At 37.7% G+C, this 21,732-nt stretch overlaps 1 protein-coding gene across 14 annotated transcripts in view; it reads right to left on the reverse strand.

Annotated features, from left to right (window-relative positions):
- The window catches only part of bru3 (CUGBP Elav-like family member bruno 3), a 1,256,451-nt gene that overhangs the window by 301,371 nt on the left and 933,348 nt on the right, over positions 1-21,732 (reverse strand). The window contains exon 1 of one of the 14 annotated variants that reach the window (XM_074093044.1): positions 591-776. The exons of the other annotated variants lie outside the window; for them this stretch is intronic. Within the exon in view, the coding sequence (XP_073949145.1) occupies positions 591-650 (60 nt within the window). The 5' untranslated portion in view covers positions 651-776. Of the gene's footprint in view, positions 1-590; positions 777-21,732 lie in introns of those variants that run through there. 14 annotated transcript variants of the gene reach the window in all.

Consider the following 21,732-nt stretch of genomic DNA (forward strand, 5'->3'; position numbering starts at 1 on the left):
CAGCCTATAAACGCCCCCTGGTGGGCACAGGCCTCCTCTCAGAACGAGAGGGCTTGGGCCGTAGTTTCCACGCGGGCCCAGTACGGATTGGGAACTTTACACACACCATTGAATTGCTCTCAGATATTAAAATATTTAACGTAATGTTACAATGGCACAGAATTATCAAATAGTTACACTTTAAGTTATACTAATTATAATAATTTGAAATAACAAAGTTTACGGGTAAAACTGATAACTGAAAATATAGCAAGTGAATTAAGGTACCTAGGTAATTAATAAAAAGAAAAGTAGTAAATAAATATTATTAAAACTTTATTCTTAATAATTTATAAATTAATAAAAACAATAAATAAGTCATTAACCTGTGATCATAATTATAATCACATAATATCACAATGTCCAGATAAATAATGTAATCAAAATACTTCATAGCACAGTTTTAATTAACGCCACAGCCCCTCGTACAAACAAAAAACGCACGAAACAAAACTCTGAAAAAAAAAACAAAACCAAAATAAGAACACGTCATCAAACTCGTCAACACAAAAACACTGTTAAAAAAGTAGGTAAATAAACTGTTTACTTACAATAACAGGCGGTGGATATTCAACTTTCGCTGAACGAAATATATCTACGAGATGAACCATATGGACAGATAAATTAGTCGCAGATTATGTTAAACTTTGAATGGGCCTAAATACGGGAGGCAGCGGACGCGGTCGCGGCACGAGCGTGGACAAAGAACTAGCGACACGTCTATCCCGAACGACGGAGCGACGGCTACTGAGGGCGAGCGCGGGCTACGCACGCGGGGGGCGGGGGTACGCACTCACGCAGGCTTGACAACCAATAGCGTGCGTGCGCCGCGCGCACTCCTCTCGCCCCTTCCCCGTCCCGCGGACGCCCGTCACCTCACAATCGATGCCCTATATTGCATTAATTATTTAGGTAACACGCAATAAGATAACGCGAGGTGGCAGATAAGGGATCTTCGTACGTTTAAATAAATCATCGTATCTTAGTCCAGTTTTATTTCGAGTTGGCGCCGCGCGTGGCCAGTAGGTATCGCCCTGGTAGGCATTATTTACGTTGTCACTGCTTACCTTTAGCGATTGTTTTTTCGCTGTGGGTTCCGTAGTTTCGTTACCTATGTTTGAGTTGGGAATCTTTTTACACAGGGGGTTCTGTTACACGGCTTATTTGCGATTTTGATGCGTGTGGGTGGTGACAGGCGCTTAAGCCGCTTCTGCTTATTGCGAGCTACGCCTACAATTTGTTAGGGAAACAAATAAAACACAAATTAACTGATATAATTAGCGAGAGTTGGTAGTAGAATTATTTATAGGTACGGTCACGTTAACATGTCACAAAAAGATTAAAATTTCGCACAATTTATAAATAAATTCACCAAAATGGCAAGCTTTTAGAAAACTTTGGACTGCTTTTAGTTCTAAGTTAAATTAGTTTCTGACAAGTTGTCATATTCAATTTTAGTACCATAAATAAAACGCCTCTAATATTTTAAAATGAAATACTATCAGACGTAGTTTTATAATTCGGGCTTAGTTCCAATTTTAAAATAAAAGACTGGCCATAAACAAAAACATGCTGCCAATATTAAAAAAACAAATAAAAAAGAAATCAAAGTGGAATTTGCGTGAAACCATGTGTTTTTATAAATGGTTAACAAATGACTGGCTGGCTGGAAAAACGGCGAGCCACACGCGACGCCGACGCCTACCGCGCAACAAGTGGTTGCTTCTATACAAGACTTCACGGCCGCATAGGAGCGGGCGGGAGCGATTTTATAAACATTTTTTTATTGGACGTAATGTATCTACGATTGATATTAAATTACGCTACACCAGGATTTAAGAAGGAAAAAAGGTAAATGTCTTTGCTCAGGCAGTGGGACTTCAATAAAAGCTGTAAAATTGTTTAGGTCAAATCTTGCAAGATTTTATATCAGTGATATTGATTTGTTATTTGATATGAATGTTGATTTGGTAGAGGATGACATTGCAAGTATAAAAAATAGTTTTCATAAAAAAATATACCTATTTACTTTTAAGGTGCCTTCAGGATTAACTTTACCTAATATTGTGCACTTTGACCCACTTCTAGTAGTTTGCTTCAAATGTTAATGTGAATGTGATGTTATTAGACAGGTTTTTTTAAAGATTCGAGTAAATAGGTTTGCGTTAATCATTTTCCAATTCAGAGATTTGTTTGTGTAATATTCAATTGTGTGATTTCCTGGTCATCTCGCAGCTCATTAAGTACATGGGGAGAGCAAAGAACCGTCTTGAGATTGCAGATGCACAATACCTACCAGTATCTGGGCCCAAATTATTTTTTGGACATTTTGAAAATCTCCGAAAACTTTTTTTTTCTAATTCAGAATAGCATTGATGTTGATTGATGACTTATTAAAATATTTAGGCTTAAAAGTTCAATATCTAAAAACGGCTAAGCACTAAATAAAAAAAATCAAAAAGACTCCAAAAAAACAATCATAATTTGATTGCTTGGTGGCGACATCTCTTGTCTGGGTGAGCGGTTAGTTCCGAAAGAATGTGACGTCTCTCGATGAGAGCGAAACATAGATGTCGCTAGTGCTGCTGCTTAAGTAGCGTAGTAGAAAAGAGAAACCTGAGATATGTGAGATATGTGTGCATAGGAGAAATTTGTGTCTTAGACTCCTGTCCAGCGGTGGTGTAGAGGTTATGGCACGCAACACGGATTGCTTAGGACGTGGGTTCTATTCCCAGCGCTGGTGTCTTTTTCTAGTTTTTCTGTGCACCCATGTCTCAGTTTGTTTTTTCCATATAATTTGAATAAATTAATAAAGTGCGAAATGTAAATGTACTAAAGACTTATTTGGGAAATGAAATTACTGCGATATTTTTTTTTCCAAAATTTCCTTTGTCTTTATTTTATTTTTAGTTGAAAGTAACTTAACAGGGTAATCAAAAAATGTAGAATCCCCACTAATGCAAATTTAAACGTCCTCAGTATGTTGATGTTTTTCAGACACACGTCTTCAGTTTATTTAAATCAGGACCATTTGGGCGTCACCTGGGTGGCGGACGTGGCCCGCCTGCCAACGAAGCCCCATCAGCCTTAGGGCTCCAGGGTAACAAGTGATTTTTATGAAGACAGCGCTTAAGCCGAATTTACACTGTGCAACTATTTACAAAGTGCTAAAAACATCGGAACTGTTAAACTTACAATACAATACAATACAATAACTCTTTATTGCACACCAACACCATAGGAAGCAGTAAAAAGACTTTCTGTGGTAAACAATAGGCGGCCTTATGTCTTCAGAATGTAATAATTAATTAAAAAGTCGCATTTAATAATATTAATCTGGATAACTGACGTCTTAAATCGATTTTAGCTCGACATGTTCCGGGCTTGTTCGTAGCCCTTTCTCCTGGAGCAACGCGACTCCGCGGCTGCTGCACTGCGCGCCACCTCTCAATAAAGTGAACTGTGAGTGAACTCGATTTAAGACGTGAGTTACCTATCCGGGTTTATTTTATTAAATACTAGAATTTACCCGCGGCTTCCCACGCGTAAATCATTAGATACAGCAGTGACTTGAAATTCCGGAATATTAAAAGTATCCCGTGGGAGTTCCCGAAAAATACATCGTGTTTTTCATTGACGTTGCATTAAAAACAACCATCCCAAATTTCAGGAGTCTAAGCCCAACAGTTGTTATTTCGCGATTTTATCCCTATCGGGATAAAAAGTAGCCGACATGTTATTTCAGATGTTCAGCTATCTACGTACCAAATTTGATCTAAATCCGTCCAGCCGTTTCAGCGTGAAGGAGTAATAGAAACTTTCGCATTTATAATATAAAAGTAGGATGAGCGATAGAATCCGGAATACGGAAATTCGTCGAAGAACTAAAGTCACTGACATAGCTCGAAAAATATGCAAATTGAAGTGGCAATGGGCAGGCCACATCGCTCGAAGAACAGATAACCGTTGGGGGAGAAAAGTCCTCGAGTGGCGACCACGAACCGGAAGACGAAGCGTTGGCAGGCCTCCCACCAGGTGGACTGACGACATCGTGAGAGTAGCGGGAAACCGGTGGATGCAAGTGGCGAGTTGTCGTTCATTGTGGCGTTCTAAGGCGGAGGCCTTTGTCCAGCAGTGGACGTCTTCGGGCTGATGATGATGATGATGATGAGGATGAGTGAGTCTCACGATTCGTAGGTCTCACGGTAGTTCTATTTAAAAGTCGCTGAAATAATGTCGTTTAATTTGACTACTACGATCCATCTTTTAATATTTTGCTTGTGTTAGAGGCCTCATCTGGTATCGAAAATACAAACTGAGACATGGATGCACAGAAAAACCAGAAAAAGAGACTAGCGCTGGGAATCGAACCCAGGTCCTCAGCAATCCGTGCTGCGTGCTATAACCCCTACACCACCGCTGGACAGGAGTCTAGACACAAATTTCTCCTATGCGCACATATCTCATGTTGTTTTTTTCTACTACGCTACTTAAGCAGCAGCACTAGCTCATCTGGTAGTTGCATGAATTTATTCCATTCGATACATATTCAGGTAGTATTGTTACTACTACTGTTAGGTTTTATTCTTTTTATTTTATTGTTTTTTAAGGTCAAAAGGAAGAAACGGAATAGATTTGGTTTTTTGGTCGGTTCTATCTTTGTTACTCTTTGCTATTATAATCAGGACAGCAACATTTCAAACTGTCAATTTGCTTAAGAGTATAGACCTGCTTTATAACTGCCTTTGTGACGAGACACTGCAGGGGTCAAATGAGGGTCATTACTTAAATTTTGTTTATTTAATTCAGTTTATCACAATTTTGGAATCTGATTTCTGAAAACGCTTCACAAAGCCTATTTCTCCAAATGGTTTTCGATTTATTATATGTTGTCGAAAATTGGGAAATCCCAATTAAAGTCATGCGAACAATCCAAATCCACATCCATCATTAAAGCCTGCAAAAACTGGCATATCCTAGCGTCGCTACCAAACGCTTCGTCTGTCTAATTCGCCCATCCACCGCTTTGAGGTCAATCAAATTGTGCTCAGGCAACTGGGACCATCTTGTATAAGACTTCCTACCCCCCCCCCCTGGAGGGGGTATTAAACCTCTGCCCTGTGAGTAATGCGTATCATTTTTTGCCGCTTCCTACCTTTTTATATTTAGGGCGGGCTTTATTAAAATTTATAAACATATAATATGCTATCAATAACTGAGATGTACGGCATTGTGGTCGTTAAATATTAAAGTGGTGGTGCTCCATGATCCGCTGCTCCTGGGTGCTGCTTTGTTTACGAGTAGTATTGATATTATGTTGTTTTAAAGAAAGAAAGAAAGAAAGAAAGAAAAACATTTATTCGTGACATTTTTACAAATAAAGAAAAAGAAAAAAAGGAAATTTTGTCACGAAATGGTCCCAACTGCATGATGTCAACTTTGCGGCCGACGTGGTCTTCCGTTGGAACCATTTAAGTGTTAAAAGAACAAAACAAAACAGCAGTGAACTCGACAACTAAAACAATTTTTTACAATACACAAAACTAGTAAGTAGTAGTAGTTTTCTAGTACATCTCACTAATATTATAAAGGCGAAAGTTTGTAAGTCTGTTTGTTGTGTGTGTGTGTTGTTACTTCATCACGTCCAAACCACTGAGCCGATTCAGATGAAATTTGGTATACAGATAACTTAGGTCCCGAAGAAGGACATGTAGCCGTGGTGGCCTAGTGGTTTGACCTATCGCCTCTCAAGCTCAAGGTCGTGGGTTCTAACCCCGGCTCGCACCTCTGAGTTTTTCGAAATTTATCACGAGCTTTGCGGTGAAGGAAAACATCGTGAGGAAACCTGCAAAAACCTGCGAAGCGATTCAATGGTGCGTGCGAAGTTCCCAATCCGCACTGGGCCCGCGTGGGAACTATGGCCCAAGCCCTCTTGTTCTGAGAGGAGGCCTGTGCCCAGCAGTGGGACGTATATAGGCTGGGATGATGATGATGATGAGAAGGACATAGGAAATAAAGAAAGAAAATAATTTATTTATAACAGCAGTGACACATTACACAGGTTAGGAAAAATAACAAGTGTTGCCGCCATAAAAAGTAGTTTCTATCCCGGAAAATAGCATAGTTCCCGCGGGATAGCGATAAACGAATTTAGCGCGGACGGAGTCGCGGGTAACTGCTAGTGTTTCTATAAAATATCTCAAATTCAAATTCAAAATTCAAATGATTTATTCAGTAAATAGGCCGCAATGGGCACTTTTACACGTCATTTTTTAAACTACCAGCGCTTTCGGACCGATGACTTTCCGCTATTGAAAGGACTGCTGCCGCTTGCTGGCCCTGGAGCCCCTACTGCCTCCAGCCTTTGTCCAGCACCGGCGACCTGCGCTTCGGACTCTAGTCCAGGGAAGTCTCTCCAAAAGAAACGCATTCCAACTCAACTCTTTCGTATCCGCGACCCTCGAGTTTATTTTTTATTTTTATTTCTATTCTGTCAGAAAAACCTTAGGGGCTAAATAAACGTCTAAAACCTAAATAAAATAAAAAATAATAATAATAAAAATACAGGGATGTATGGGGTCCCTTAGTTACAATACTAAACACTAACTATATCTAAACTATATCTACGTTCAGTGGAAGTGTAGAATGCTTCCACCGTCATAAATTATAAAATAAAAATCTGAAAAGTGAATAGTAAATTAACGCCAGCAAAGCCTTTTATATCCCACTAATATTATAAATGCGAATGTTTGTAAGTCTGTTTGTTACTTCATAACGTCTAAACCGCGGCCGATTCAGATGAAATTCAGACAGATTGTTAATAGGAATTTCATGATCTCCCTAAACGTCACTAGGCAAATCGTCAAACGGTGAGTTTTGAACGATATGGCGGAAGTCCCTTAGCCAATTCATGAAATGGCGCCATTTCACGATATGCCTAGGAATTTCGTGATCTGGCGGATTTTACGATCGGCCGCCGACATATACATTTTCCGATGAAATACCTATCGAATACGCAGAATTCTCCAATCAAAACACAAAGCGAATGCATGTTCATAATGATATTATTCAAATTATCTAACATAATAATATATTTACATATACAGAGGCATTTAAAACAGGAGTTGCCTTTAGTTCCATGTATGAACTACATTTTATTTGTCATTTTTATTTATTTATTTATATTTTTTTTTATCGCCACCTATACACAAACAGCAGGATGTCCACACGGACGTTTAAATCTGTTGCGTTCCTATAAAGCAATAGGTAATATGAAGGGGGGGGGGGAGAACGTGTCTAGTCACTAAGCAACTTTTTGATTTATAGCGGTTTGAAAGTTAGCCATCACGAATAGTGACTATGGTTATATTAAATATAATGACCCGGATAACTCACGTCTTAAATCGAGTTTAGCTCGACATGTTTCGGGCTAATCCGTAGCCCTTCGTCTTCGGAGCAACGCGACTCAGCGGCTGCTACAACACGCGCATAAGACGTGAGTTATCCGGGTCATTATATTTAATATGAGTGAGTCTCACGGTAGTTTCATGTTCAAAAGTGACTATGGTTACTTAACATTTATTTAAAAGGTAAAAAAATATATTTTATATTGTTTTCAGATTATTTAATTCAATGGTCATGGTATTTAATGGTATTTAAGTCATTGTATTTTGCGAGCTCTACATTTTGAGATTAAAATCTCAAGTTTAAAAAAAAACTGACTAGGCATATTATCTTTCCGTGGTCCCTTCATAATATAAACGTGAAAGTTTTCTAAGTACGTGGATATTTGTTACTTTTTCTCATTGAAATAGATGGACGGATTTGGATGAATTTTGATAGATATGTTTAATATTCTGAATGTTGAGAATGCAAATATTATGATGACATCTGCATGTACATTTATAAAATTCCGAAATCTCTAGAAATGTTGAATTTCGTTTGTAAAATAAAGACCATGATGCACTTAATTCTCTCATGGCTAATGTTATCAAAGCCTGTCATATTTCGTAAAATTCTGTTTCTGGGTCTGTCATTTTTGTAACTGTAATTTAATTTGACAGTGTGCACCACAATGAACGCAATTCAAGGCTACCTTTTTGATATTTGTTTATTGCAAATTTCTTTTGACCACAAGGTAACAACGAGTTTTGAAACATGAACTTTGTTCAATTTTGTCAAGAAGGTATTGAATCCGTTTACGTCGTCTATTTTTCCTATATCTATGTACAATTTAGGACTATTCAAATTCAAGGTATAATAAACTGTTACTAAATATCATGGGACATTGACCTAGTCCCAAACTAAGCAAAGCTTGTATTATGGATACTGGGGGCAACGGATAAACACACTTATACTCGAATGTATAGATAAATACAAACTTAAATACCTACTAAACATCCAATACCCGAGAACAAACATTCGTATTATTCATACAAATATCTGCCCCGGCCGGGAATCGAGCCTGGGACCTCAAGCTTCGTAGTCAGGTTCTCTAACCACTTGGCCATCCGGTCGTCGCTACCAAATCAGTAAGTTATATATCTTCGGCTTCATTTTCGCTTACTATCAGGTAAGATAGGGTTCAGTCGCCAATCGGTTTTAAATAAAAGTCAAACCGAAGAGAAAGTGCACAACCATCTCCTGTCGCAGTTACTATGTGTGTAACAGTAGCCAGATCAAAGGTACGTTTGACGTATGATCGAACACGATATGATGTATTTCTATTCTAATTAAGGCATACGGCATAGTCGGCCTCTATCGATCCTTGCTAACTACTCGTAGATCTATACGCATACTCGTAACGTAGTCCTATTACTTAATAAATGTGTTTACCCCGTATTAAAATGTATTTCCATACAAATTTCCGTAATCGTACATACAGGGTACATTCGAGTGTCCTAGAAACTTAAAATTGTTGTTGAAGTGAACTACAAAAAAAACAATTAAAAAAAACTGAAAATCATATTTTTTGTGTCAATGTCAGTTACCATCTAAAACGACCTCACACTGCGTACATGCTAACACTGGAAATCTATAGATACGAGTACCCATAAATTTGTACGGAACCCTCCAGTGCGGGAGTCCGCTCGCACTTGACCGGTTTTTGTATCAAATTGCATCATTCGTCATTTTTCATCATTTCACAATTTTTATTAATACTTATTTCCGAGGCAGCCATTATAACTTCTAGAACTTTTAACAAGCCATGATCGACAGAGCGTTTTTCTTGTTACAGATTTAGCAGACGACAGCAAGATATGAGTATTATTTACCTACTTCTTAGTTTTGCTTACACGCCAGTAAAGTTATATCTGAGTTCTCTGAATAAGTTCGTGCTTTTCATGTTTTTTTTTTTTTTTATACGACTGGATGGCAAACGAGCAAGTGGGTCTCCTGATGGTAAGAGATCACCACCGCCCATAAACATCTGCAAACCAGGGGAATTGCAGATGCGTTGCCAACCTAGAGGCCTAAGATGGGATACCTCAAGTGCCAGTAATTTCACCGGCTGTCTTACTCTCCACGCCGAAACACAACAGTGCAAGCACTGCTGCTTCACGGCAGGATTAGCGAGCAAGATGGTGGTAGCAATCCGGGCGGACCTTGCACAAGGTCCTACCACCTGCAAACCTGCACCTTCTTAATACGCACATCAGCTTGGTTCAGCAAGTTTTTATGTACATACATAACATTTCTCAACACTCGTAGGTACTAGTTATCGCTGCAGGTTGGTGCGATACCAGTTTCGGTTTTGTCGCAGAAACTGACTAATAAACCTTCAAAAGTATTAAGAAATCAAATAAAATTACGTCGCCTTTATATTATAGTCTATTAGCCCACATGATAGTATATAAAAATCGGCCAAGAGCGTGTCGGACACGCCTGAAATAGGGTTCCGTAGCCATTACGAAAAATTAAGTAATATTTTTCCAAGGATTTCCGTATTTTGTACGGAATATTCCAAGTTTAGGTATATTTTATACCTTAGGCTGCTATTTACTCTTAAACTACTAATAATTCTCAAGAAAACTTAACCGTTATAGTTTTCCTTGTAAGTTTGATATACTTACTACCATCCTGAATTTTTTCGAATTTTTCCACCCACCGGTTTAGATTTTAGAGGGACGCTCGATTTTAATGAAAATTTGCACTTTAAAGTTGAATATTTTGGAAACAAATCTCTAAATCGAAAAATCGTTTTAGCAACCCCCTAATGATTTTATTTAAAAGACCTATCCAACGATGGACGTCCTATAACTGAAATGATAATGATGATGAACTAGTTTTACCGATGAAAATAATTTTCTTAGTCAAATTATGAATTGTATAGTACAGAATACAAAGCGCGAACACCCAAACTACCAAACTACACACTCAAGGCCCAAAATGGCAATATGGCCGCCCGCCGCGTGCGATCGCTTGCTCTGGTCGGACGTTTGACAAGAACTGAAAGCCTGGTACCACGGAATTAAGTTCGCGCGGCGACAAGCAATACCCGTCGTAGAGTTTGCGATGGTTAAGCGACACTAGCCCCTTTCCGAGAGGTTATCATAATACTTCTAAAGGTGTACTGCCGTTTCGGCAAAATATTATTCGCCAAATATCACTTCCCAAAAAACTTATCGCCGTAGTTTCATTTCCCAAACGAATCTTTAGCACATTTAAATTTCGCATTATATTCATTTGGTCTAATTATCATTTGGCTTAATTTTACATTGTCAAGTTTTATTGCGACAAACGTTTACTAAGCAAACTTTTTCTTTTGGCTAATATTATATTCCAAAAAAATGATTGTTCATTCAATCTTAAACAGCCTTTAAAGAAGATCACGGATAGGAATACCTAAGGAAGCTGGTGAGTTACTATGAAAATTAATTAGGAGTTTAAACCGGTTAAATCCGCTGCAGCGAAACTAAAACGGGAACGTGTAGTAACTCCGCGGATCTTTTAAACCAGCAGTTTGCCTTTGTACTAATTGATATTTTTAAGCTTTATGGCTTTCACTGATTGAAGTGACTTTTAAATCCTGATTAGCTAATGGATTTCGAAAGTGTATTAAAATCATAGTAAATTTTATTTAAATTTAAAATCATTGGTTAAATTAAAAAGAATCAAGTATGATAATGTAAACTAATCAAAATAAGCCTATTATTGTGTACATATTGGTCGAAAAATAATCTGAATGAAAATAAGTAATTAACCTGTGTTTAATAATCTACCTATCTAACCCCCTGTTTCACCATCCATTGATTAAATTAATCCGTCAAATAAAATTAATCTATGGGTGGTGAAACAGCCCCTAAATAAACGAGAGTAGTCGGAAAAAACCCCCGACATTTTCATTTCAAACTTCAATATGTCAAAAAAACTGATTTTTCACCTCTCATGCTCGTAAAGTTCGTGTTTATGCTGGCTCTAGGCGACATAAAATGACTTTTTGTGCTCTAGTGTTTAAAGTAAAATCTTCGTCTAAGACCAAGGCAATTTGGTGTAAACAGCCACAATCAAAGATAATCCTACATCATCATCATCATGTCAGCCTAAAGACGTCCACTGCTGGACATAGGCCTCCCCCAAGGCTCTCCACTCAGACCGGTCTTGTGCTTTTCGCATCCACCGCGATCCCGCGATCTTAACCAGGTCGTCGCTCCATCTTGTTGGAGGCCTACCGACAGCTCGTCTCCCTGTCCACGGACGCCATTCGAGAACCTTTTGACCCCATCGGCCATCAGCATATTCAACATATTTGTTTAATAATTTGTAATTTATATAAAACTAAATTTATATAAAATTTATACAATCAAAATAGATCAATATAACTAAAAGCTTATAATTAATACGTGAACAATAAAAGGTACATAGTAAGTGACCAATTTTTTATTGCTGCCATTTCATTTCCTTGCCATCGAAGTGAAAAGCAGAGTTTAAAACTCGAGCATTAAACCCATTTTCCCCTCGACGTGTCTATCTACCCTCGCCGTACCGGCTCGGGTGGCTATATGTACGACTCGGGTAAAATGGCTGGTTTTATGCTCTTGTTGTAGGTACAATCTAATATTTATCAAACATAGCTAAGAACCACCGCAAGAAAACTCGCTTTCACGTAAAAATAACCGAATCGAAATTGATGCACCTGTTTTAGAGGTACGATGCCACAGACAGATAGACATTGGCGTCAAACTTGTAACACCTTCGCGTCGTGGGTCTAAAATATTATTTTCTATAATGTCCAAAAGGGTCCCAAGTTGTTATGTGCCCCAGGGCCCTCGTACGAAGGCGGCTCTGACAACGCACGACTTTTAAACGAAGCTGTCTTACTTTATTAGATGTATGTAATAACAGTGTGTTCACGACGAGAGATAAATTACTGCTAGCACTATGACACTAGTTTCTTTTTGAAGCTGATATTGCGTTTGGAGAACGAGCGGTGCAATATTAGATGTCGCTACAATCAAAAAGTGAGAGGTGAGAGTTTCCGCGAAGTTATTTAGTATAATCGTAAGAGCGCTTTCATAGCATTTGTTTTGATGACACAGAAGTGTTTAAAATGAAAATTTCATTTAAAGTTCGAAACGTGTCAGTTTATTTTGACGGTGATAGTTGGGTTTGTATGATATGAAGTAGAGAAGCTGAATGAATGCAAAGTATAGAAACTGAAACTATAGGTAATAAATTGTTAGGAAGGGTAATAAAACTATAGGTAATAAGTGAAGTAGAACTAAGTAATTTATAAGACCAGATTGCCGAGTGGTTAGAGAACCTGATTACGAAGCTTGGGGTCTTGGGCTGGATTCCCGGCCGGGGTAGATATTTGTATAAATAATACGAATATATCTTCTTGGGGCTTGGTTGTTTATCTAATACCTTTAAACGAGCAAATCTTGTATATTTAAAAATATATAATTAGAATAATCGGAAATGGCTCCAACGATAATAAGTGTTTTCATCCGTTGCCTAGTATCCAAAGTATAAGCTTTGCTTAGTTTGGGACTAGGTCAATTGGTTCCAGGCCTCCCATGATATTATTATTATTATAGCCGACCAGCCTGGCCGTGGTTTCACTTCCTAAAGCACAGTTATCTAACTGGAAAACAAAACTACACAAACCAACACAGATGATGGTAGCCAGTTGACATCTAAGGTTGTCAGTTAAGCCAAATCCTTACCCGCTCTCACACTACAAACTGCATTTATCAAGGTGTACCAGAGCTGGAATGAGTTGATCTGACTGCAGTTGGCATATCACAGGATTTAGACTTAAAGCGTGACGTCACTATGTTCTCAAAGGTGTTCCTCTGCTTTCCAACAGACAGCGTTTCAGTGGCGTGACATCGTAATAGACTCCCACTGGCGTGTCTAAATTTTTTACGTGAAATCAGTGATAACAAAGTTTGTGTAGATTTACTGCGATGTGTAATCCGAAGACAAAAATAAATATCACCGGACACTTGACCTAAATAAATAAAATTGAACTAAATCACAAAGAAAGCACTTCAAGACTTGTTGAAAATTAAAACAACACCAATTCCAGGTGCAGGTCCAGGTTTGCAGGTGGTAGGACCTTGTGCAAGGTCGGCACGGATGCCGTGAAGCAGCAGTGCTTGCACTGTTGTGTTTCGGCGTGGAGAGTAAGACAGCCGGTGAAATTACTGGCACTTGAGGTATCCCATCTTAGGCCTCTAGGTTGGCAACGCATCTGCAATACCCCTGGTGTTGCAGATGTTTATGGGCGGTGGTAATCTCTTACCATCAGGAGACCCACTTACTCGTTTGCCATCCAGTCGAATAAAAAAGAAAAATCCACCGTCAGATCTTAATATGACTCACACAATCGAAGCCGCGGTTAAAAGTGCAGTCTCGCTAATCATTATAAATGTGAAAGTATGTAAGTCTGTTTGTTTGTTACCTCTTCACCGCTGAACCGATTTAGATGAAATTCTGTATACAGATAGTTCGAGTCCCGGAAAAGGACATAGAACAGTTTTATCCCGGAAAAAAGCATATTTTCCGCGGGATAACGATAGACGAATTCTTGGCAGACCGTGTCGCGGGCAACAGCTAGTACATAAAACCATTTACATCAATAGAGGATTATTTAAACCGGTGTCAAAGTTACCCAGCTTCCAGTTACATAAGGCTCGGGTTACACCTTCGATTCAGAGCTAGAATCTCAAGTAACTCGTGAAGAATTGCTGAAATTATTCTACAGACGAGTACGAACGACCTTATTTTTTACGGCGAGAAGAATTTGAGACGCGACTTTAATTTACTTCGGTTGAAAACGGTATTAGTTCAGGAGTGAAATTTCATTTGGGATTTTGTTTAGTGGAAATAAATTATATATTTTTTTTAGCTGTTGCTAACAAGTCTAGCGTAGGTACTGCAGGATTTTTGCGCTTAAATAGAAATACAAAATAAATAAATATAATAATAACCAAAGCTTGTGTTGTGGGTAAATACTAAATAGGCAACGGATAAATATATATAAATAGATAAATACCAACTTATATAGATATTAAACATCCAATACTCGAGGACAAACATTTGTATTTTTCAAACAAATATCAGCTCCAGCCAGGAATCGTACCTGGGACCTTAAGCTTCGTAGTCAGTTTCTGTACCCATCGGGCTATAGCGGTAAATCTGGTCGTCTGGTTTTCCGGAATAAAGTTAAAACAAATAGTACTCGTGGCATACAATATACATCATAAAACACACATATATAAATATAATACACAGCAATATATTTGTATTCATAAACAAACGAACCACATTATGTGTATTTGTATTTCTTGTTATTTTATTTTTATGTGCAATAAAGAGTTTACATACATACATACAGATCTAGCTAGATAGATCTAAAAATAGACAAAGATTTAACACGCCTTCGGTATCGCTAGGTGCCACAACTTAGTCTATTCTGTATGTCAAATTGTCTATAATATAATTACTAATAGTAAGCGATACAGTAAACAGGTACCTACACAGAGAAAAAATTACAAGGAAGCAACGCCCTTATCGCTCCCGATTTCATCCAAGCCACAATTTTCAACAGAAAGAAACTTACGGACCAGAGAGGTAGAGGGTATGGGACCATGAGAAAACGGGGCACTGATTTTATACGAGATTTTTATTAAACCAGATTATTTGGTGCCACAGACAGTAAAAAAACATGTTTACCGTGATTCCATTTATTTATGTATGTATGTATGTATGTAAACTCTTTATTGCACAAAAGAAAATTAACAAAATACAACTGACAAACTTTAAGATACTTGTACAAAGGCGGACTTATCCTCTTAAGTGATCTCTACCAGTCAACCTTTGAGTGGATGAGAGGAGAGGAGCAATACGTTAGGGTCTGACAAAGGTACTAATTTAAAGGTACTATGGCAAAAATAAAACACCGTAGTACCATCAGTGGTACTATCTGATGGTAACACGGTAAAGAAGGGGGTCTATCTAGCAGGCACTAATTTAATGTTTGCCTTCTAACGAGTTATGGCTCGCGGGGTATCAATAGTTGCCTAGCAACGCTAACCTGATTAATAGGAATTAACCGTTGTTATGCTCAGTATGGCGACGGTTTACTGTAAGCTTGTGCTTTGACGGGCTCGAAATGAGCTACTAATATAAGCTAATGAAGATCTAGTCTGTAGATTTTAATCCTACTTATATTAATAGTAATATCTTACAGACTGGCTAAAACCAAAAAGTCGTTTCTGGGAAATACGTTTTTATTTTAAAATTCCAAAAAATATTACAAATGAAACGGATACAAAATTCAGATCTATTGGCAAGAAGACATTAATCTAAGGCGTATTATAAAGTTAATGATATAAATCATGGATAGGGATATTTGGAAATAGTTCCGATCCGCATTAGCGATCCCTTCAAATAGCGAACCTACTGTGTTAAAAATAAAGTTGTGTTAAATACTTGTGATATATAGATATCATATAATAATATTGTAATCTGTTTAAAAAAATATACCTCGTTTCTTGCCGGATTCTTCTCAACAGAGGTTTTTCCGAACCGGTGGTAGATTTTTTTTGACATTCATAATTGCTTGTTATACCCTAAATTGAATAAAGATACTTTGACTTTGACTTTGAGTAGTTTACAGTTGTATGATAGGGGTCAAAAAAGGAGAGTGGAGTGAGTTATGATTGTGAGCGTAGAGAACATCGTAAGAAGAAGACGCCACGAGCTTTTTTGACTTACTTACACAACGATTATTTCTAAAACTTGGTACTTATTAAATAAAGTACAAAATTACAGAAAAAAGTAAACTTAAAACTACTTCATACTTTAGTAAAAATTATGGTAAACGCAAAATGGTTGCAGTATCATTTTAGCATCATTTCGATACAAGTACTGTTATGGGGAATAGACAATACAGACTTTTCCAGAATCTTGTTCTGCATATTCTTATTACTGTTCGCGATTAAGTAAATCACAGATAACAGTAAAGGAGTAGAAAAAGTATAATAATATGGATACCTAGACTGTCCGAATAAATGATTTCATTTTCATAATAAGGTGTCTGCTCCGTGTCCAGGTTTAGAATATGAAGGGCTTCGTCTCGTGGGTGTCGTAAAAGGCGACTAAGGTACCTGATGTGGGAGTGGGCAGCAGCACCCTCTATTGCCAATATGAACCCCAGACTCCAGCACTGCGGTGTAGAGTAGAAGGCAAGTGTAAAACACCACACTATTTTACCAAGAAAGTTGTTATGAAGGTTCACTACTGACCTTCAACCAAGGACCACAATTCTTCTTCATTTGCTGCACTCTTGATGGATTATAAGGACCTTATCACACAAGCGATCTGCGGGCTAGTTGAAAGCGAGGGCGAGTGCGAGTGCGCAGCGAGTTCGTTGCGAGCGCGTAACGATTTCGTCGCGAGCGGGCAACGATGTCGCTGCAAACACGCAGCGACTTAGCTGCATTTAGCGCTGAAGACATCCATATATTATTGTACGAGAGTGTACAATATGGCGATCATCTTAAGATTTTTAATTGCTTTTTCTGAGTTTAATGAAGCAAACCAAGTCTACGGTGTGATCTAGCACACTAATCAACATAGTAATACGAGAGGTTAGTAATTAAGTTAACGTCCCTTGTCATCAGTACATAGATTAGACGATTAATTAACATGCATCTAATTGGCTTCCATCTGCTCCTAGCCGGCGGCGTAAGACAAAAGATTTGTATCAGTTACATATAACAAGGAGGCTGTGTTTCTATGAGAGACGGCAAGACTTGACTCGGTAATGGAAATAAATTTTGTTAAAAATGACACTTTTAATACAAGCTTTTTATGATGACTGTACTTTTTGTTAACTGTACTTGCATTGTTATCTAAGTTACATTTCCGTACCAAATTTCAATTTGACGGCTTAACCGTTGAGGAGTTCCCTGCTGCGGAGACGATCCCGGCCAGACCAGGATTTCACTGCCAAATTAGGGTATTGCCACCAGATTTACATAATTATGCCAAATTTCAAGTCAATCCAACTATAAAAAGTGCCTCAAATTCAGATTCCAAGATTTGCTCGAAATAAATAAACAAACAGGGCAAGCTAAAGTAAAGCTTACGTAAAAAAAACGTAGAATACGTTGCATAAAAAATCCTGTACTTACAATAGTTTCACTACTTATTATTAAATATTAGGAGCTTGGAACCTCCATGACTTCTATTTTTTTTATTATATAAAACTGACCGTGACTGACCCTATGTCACTTGATGTTAAGTGCAGACGAGGATAAAGGTTCACCGGTTCAGTAACAGCCTATTCACTCTAGCCTTGAAGAAACCTAGATTGTATTTATCCTGAAATACAGACGACGGAAGCGTCACATTTAGATAGTAGGTCTGATGGAGGTCTGATCTATCTGCGTTTAACATCGCTTGTACATAAAGTTTCCTATTTCCTTAAATACTTTATCGTTTAAGTTTCCGCTGTTATTTATCACTTGTACCAATCTCTTAATAATTATTAGTATAAGTATTCCACATGGATGATTCTAAATAAATTAAATTGTGGTATTTTATCGTAGTTTTAATATTTTTTTAACAAGCAGGTTTTTCAGATAGTAAACGTATAGCCAGGTTTATGTATTTTTAAGGGATTAGTGATTCTATAGGTAAGGGTTCCGTTTTTTCCTTTTGAGGTAACCCTAAAAATAAGCAGACATCTTGGTTATAGGTGGAGGTGGGTATGGAGTTTATCCATCTTCGCAGGAGTAGAGAGTCCCATCTGCCCGAGAACACGCGCAGGATGCCACACAACTAATAAAACTCGCGAACGAAGGGTTCCGTACCATTATCTATACAACATTAGACATTAGCAAAAAAAAAACGGCAAAATAATCAAGTTTGTTGTAGGGGAGCCCCCTTAAATATTTATTTTATTTTCATTTAATTATTTATTTTTAAAGTGGTCATATAAGTAAAGATTCTTTGAATATTTCAAGCGTCTACCTGTTGCCGTTAAATATCAACTAACAGGCAAAACAATCACGTTCACGTTTTTATGGGAGCCCCCCTTAAAAACATATTTTACTCTGTTTTTAGTATTTGTTGTTATAGCGGCCACAGTAATACATAATCTGTGAAAATTTTAAGTGTCTAACTATTACGACCCAAGAGATTAGCACTGTGACAGACGGACGGACAGACAGACAGACAGACAAAGGAGTCTCAGTAATAGGGTTCCGTTGGCACCCTTTGGGCACGGAACCCCAAAAACGAAGTCCTGGCATTTAAGGCGATCTGTAAACGAAGGCAAACAAAAAGTCTGTTACGTTTTTATATTTTCTCATTAGGGGCTTACAAATAGTCGAGCCGGGCGATTGACAGCCAAAGTCTGGTTCTAAGCGGTATGCTGACCAGGCCGTCCAAGCGATGACCTGAGAGCGAGTAGAACCTTGAACCAAAACCAATGAGAATTTCTTGACTGGTGAAAAATCGCTAGATGGCGTTAGTATCGAAATCCGCTTGACGTTACAGGCCCTGTACTACTACGAATTCCAAATTCGAACTCTGTATCTTGCCGTCCCGTTGACGCTTATATTATTTAATACGAGAGTGGGAGAGACGGAACGACATGAACTTCGATTTTCGAATTTCGTAGTAGCCTCGCAGTATTGCTTGCGATAGGTTCGCTTAGTTGTCCAATACAAACGCGATGCAAACGTCAAAGTTGTCCAAAGGACTGCAAGATACTTGCCACAACGGATGCTGTATTGCCTAACGTTTCCGACGCTGGCGATCGCAATCAAATGACAGATTTCGCATACAAAAACTGTCATTTGATTGCTATCGCGAGCGTCAGAAACGTTAGGCAATGCGGCCTCAAACCGCGAAAACTTTGAAATTGGTAGAGCGTAAATCATAAACGATTAAAGTACTTAAATTGATTATTCTCACAATGTCGTCAAGTGATAGTGAAAAATATGTCGAGCAAAGAGCAAAAGACATAATTGATAATCTTTTGCCGCCGAAATCTAGAAAGATTTATTTAACAACCTATGAAAGTTTTATGGACTGGAAGAAACGCTGGATAAGAAACGCATTAATTCATTCACAGAAATGACTATTTTTTTTCTCGCAATCGAAGTGTAAAATAGAGATACCACCTCGAGACTAATAGTCAATATAAACCCTCGGATAAATAGACACCCTCGCTTAAGCTCTGGTGGTTAACTAACTCGGGTAAATATTGGCTTATTTTAGACCCTCGTTAAAAAAATACAATTAGTCTCAGATTTTTAGTAGGTTCGTAAATAAATAGTCAATTGAGTTTAATTTGTTAAAGGACATTACATACAGGTTATTGTGTTTTGAGAACGCATAAAAATATATCATTTGATTCGTTATTTAAAAACTGGACAGTTTTGAAATGGCGCCCTTATTTTATCGGATTGTGCTTATGTTTTTATTTTTATTACCCCAAAATCTTTATGATCACATCCGCTGTTACCCCGGACATGGGCTGAAGGCGTAATTGGTTTCATTTTGGAGAGAGCAGGTCCGGTTGGTGACACGACTTCCGGTTGCCAGCCGTGCGCCAATTAGAGCTCGCCAGCGGTCATAGAGAAACGAAATCAGCCAATCAGATGCCTCAGTTTATCGCTGGAAAAAGGCACTCAAATTCGCTCATTGGTTAGGGAATGCAGTATAAAAAAATAAATGGATAGAACAAGTATCTTGTTTACTTGTTTATTCCTTGCTTTGTTTAGTGTAAGCAGTGGTTTTCGTTTTGCTAAAAAATGTGTTGCAAATCCATTTTTTTTAAAGTTTGCCGCCTTTTTTATTTCCAACTTATGGATGCCAGACTATATTCTGTTTGTCAATCCAGATCTTCATCTGTCAGTCTGTACACCAAGTTTAATTTAAATTCGTTAACCCGTTATTGTGTAATTAGTTACAATTATCCTAACTTCACAAACTTCCTATTTTTTAGTAGACTTTCTAGACTAACATATACAAAGTACACGCTACGTATACTTTATTTATTAAACCACGATACGTCAAATGTAAAAATAATGTGACCAGCATAATGCGAATAGTGCTGCCCTCTGATTTCGGTTTCCGACATTATTGCAAATAATCGATAATCGATAAAACATGATATTTTATGGAAACAAAAATAAAATTAAAGCATTAAATATTCTACTTTCTATTAGCATTGAGCTTTTAGGCAGAACTTGCTTAGAATCAAATGAAATTTATACATCAACATCTACAAAAAGTCGAAATATCTCCAAAAGAGTGACATTTTCATGAGACCTATTTTACCTTTTTTAGAATGTCTTAAATGTCCTACATTGTGTTGTACTGTTCTGTTCATATCTTAACATTTTCTACGTATAACATAGGTGCTTACCGAAACTTTTCGGTGATTACCGGTTGTGGCACATCACTATTTATGAGATGTAAAGAGCAGGTAACATGAAACTTCATTTTAGTATCTTGGTTTAACAATAGAGTATAAACGAATTACAATAACTTTATCTCCCTGCCTCACTTCCTTGAGTGCAGACAGCTATGACTTTACGACATAATACTCATTATATGTTTGTGCAGAAAACCACGCTCTCAATATACAATACAATACAATACAAATATTCTTTATTGCACACCATAAAGCAGTACAAAAAACTTATAATATAAACACTTAGATATATTGTGTATTAAACGTGGAGAAGAGCATGGCTTTTGTAACCAATTTCATTTTCAACACAATTTTTTGCTGACTTTACTTTTTGTTGATTGTACTTTCATTATCATCCAAACTACATTTCTATACCGAATTTCAAGACGAAACTCCTGCATAGATGATTCTGGCCGATCTACCAGATTAATGTATTGTGACCAGACTTTACATAAGTTTAACAAAAGTCCATCCGACCACTAGAAGTGGGTCAAAATGGACTTGTAAGATTTGACCTAACAACAATAAATAGGACGAGTTAAATAATTTATTGAATCAGGCGTAACTGTGCGGACGTCCATATCAATGAAAAGGGTGAGCAAAGCAGTCCATGCTAAAATGATAAATGCGAAAGTGTGTGTGTTTGTCCGTCTTTCACGTTAAAACGGAGCGACGGATCGACTTGATTTTTGGCATAGAGATATTTTATGGGCCAGAGAATGACATAGGCTACTTTTTATCCCAAAAAA

The sequence above is a fragment of the Choristoneura fumiferana genome, chromosome 10 (genome assembly GCF_025370935.1).
Source record: "Choristoneura fumiferana chromosome 10, NRCan_CFum_1, whole genome shotgun sequence".
NCBI lineage: Eukaryota > Metazoa > Arthropoda > Insecta > Lepidoptera > Tortricidae > Choristoneura > Choristoneura fumiferana.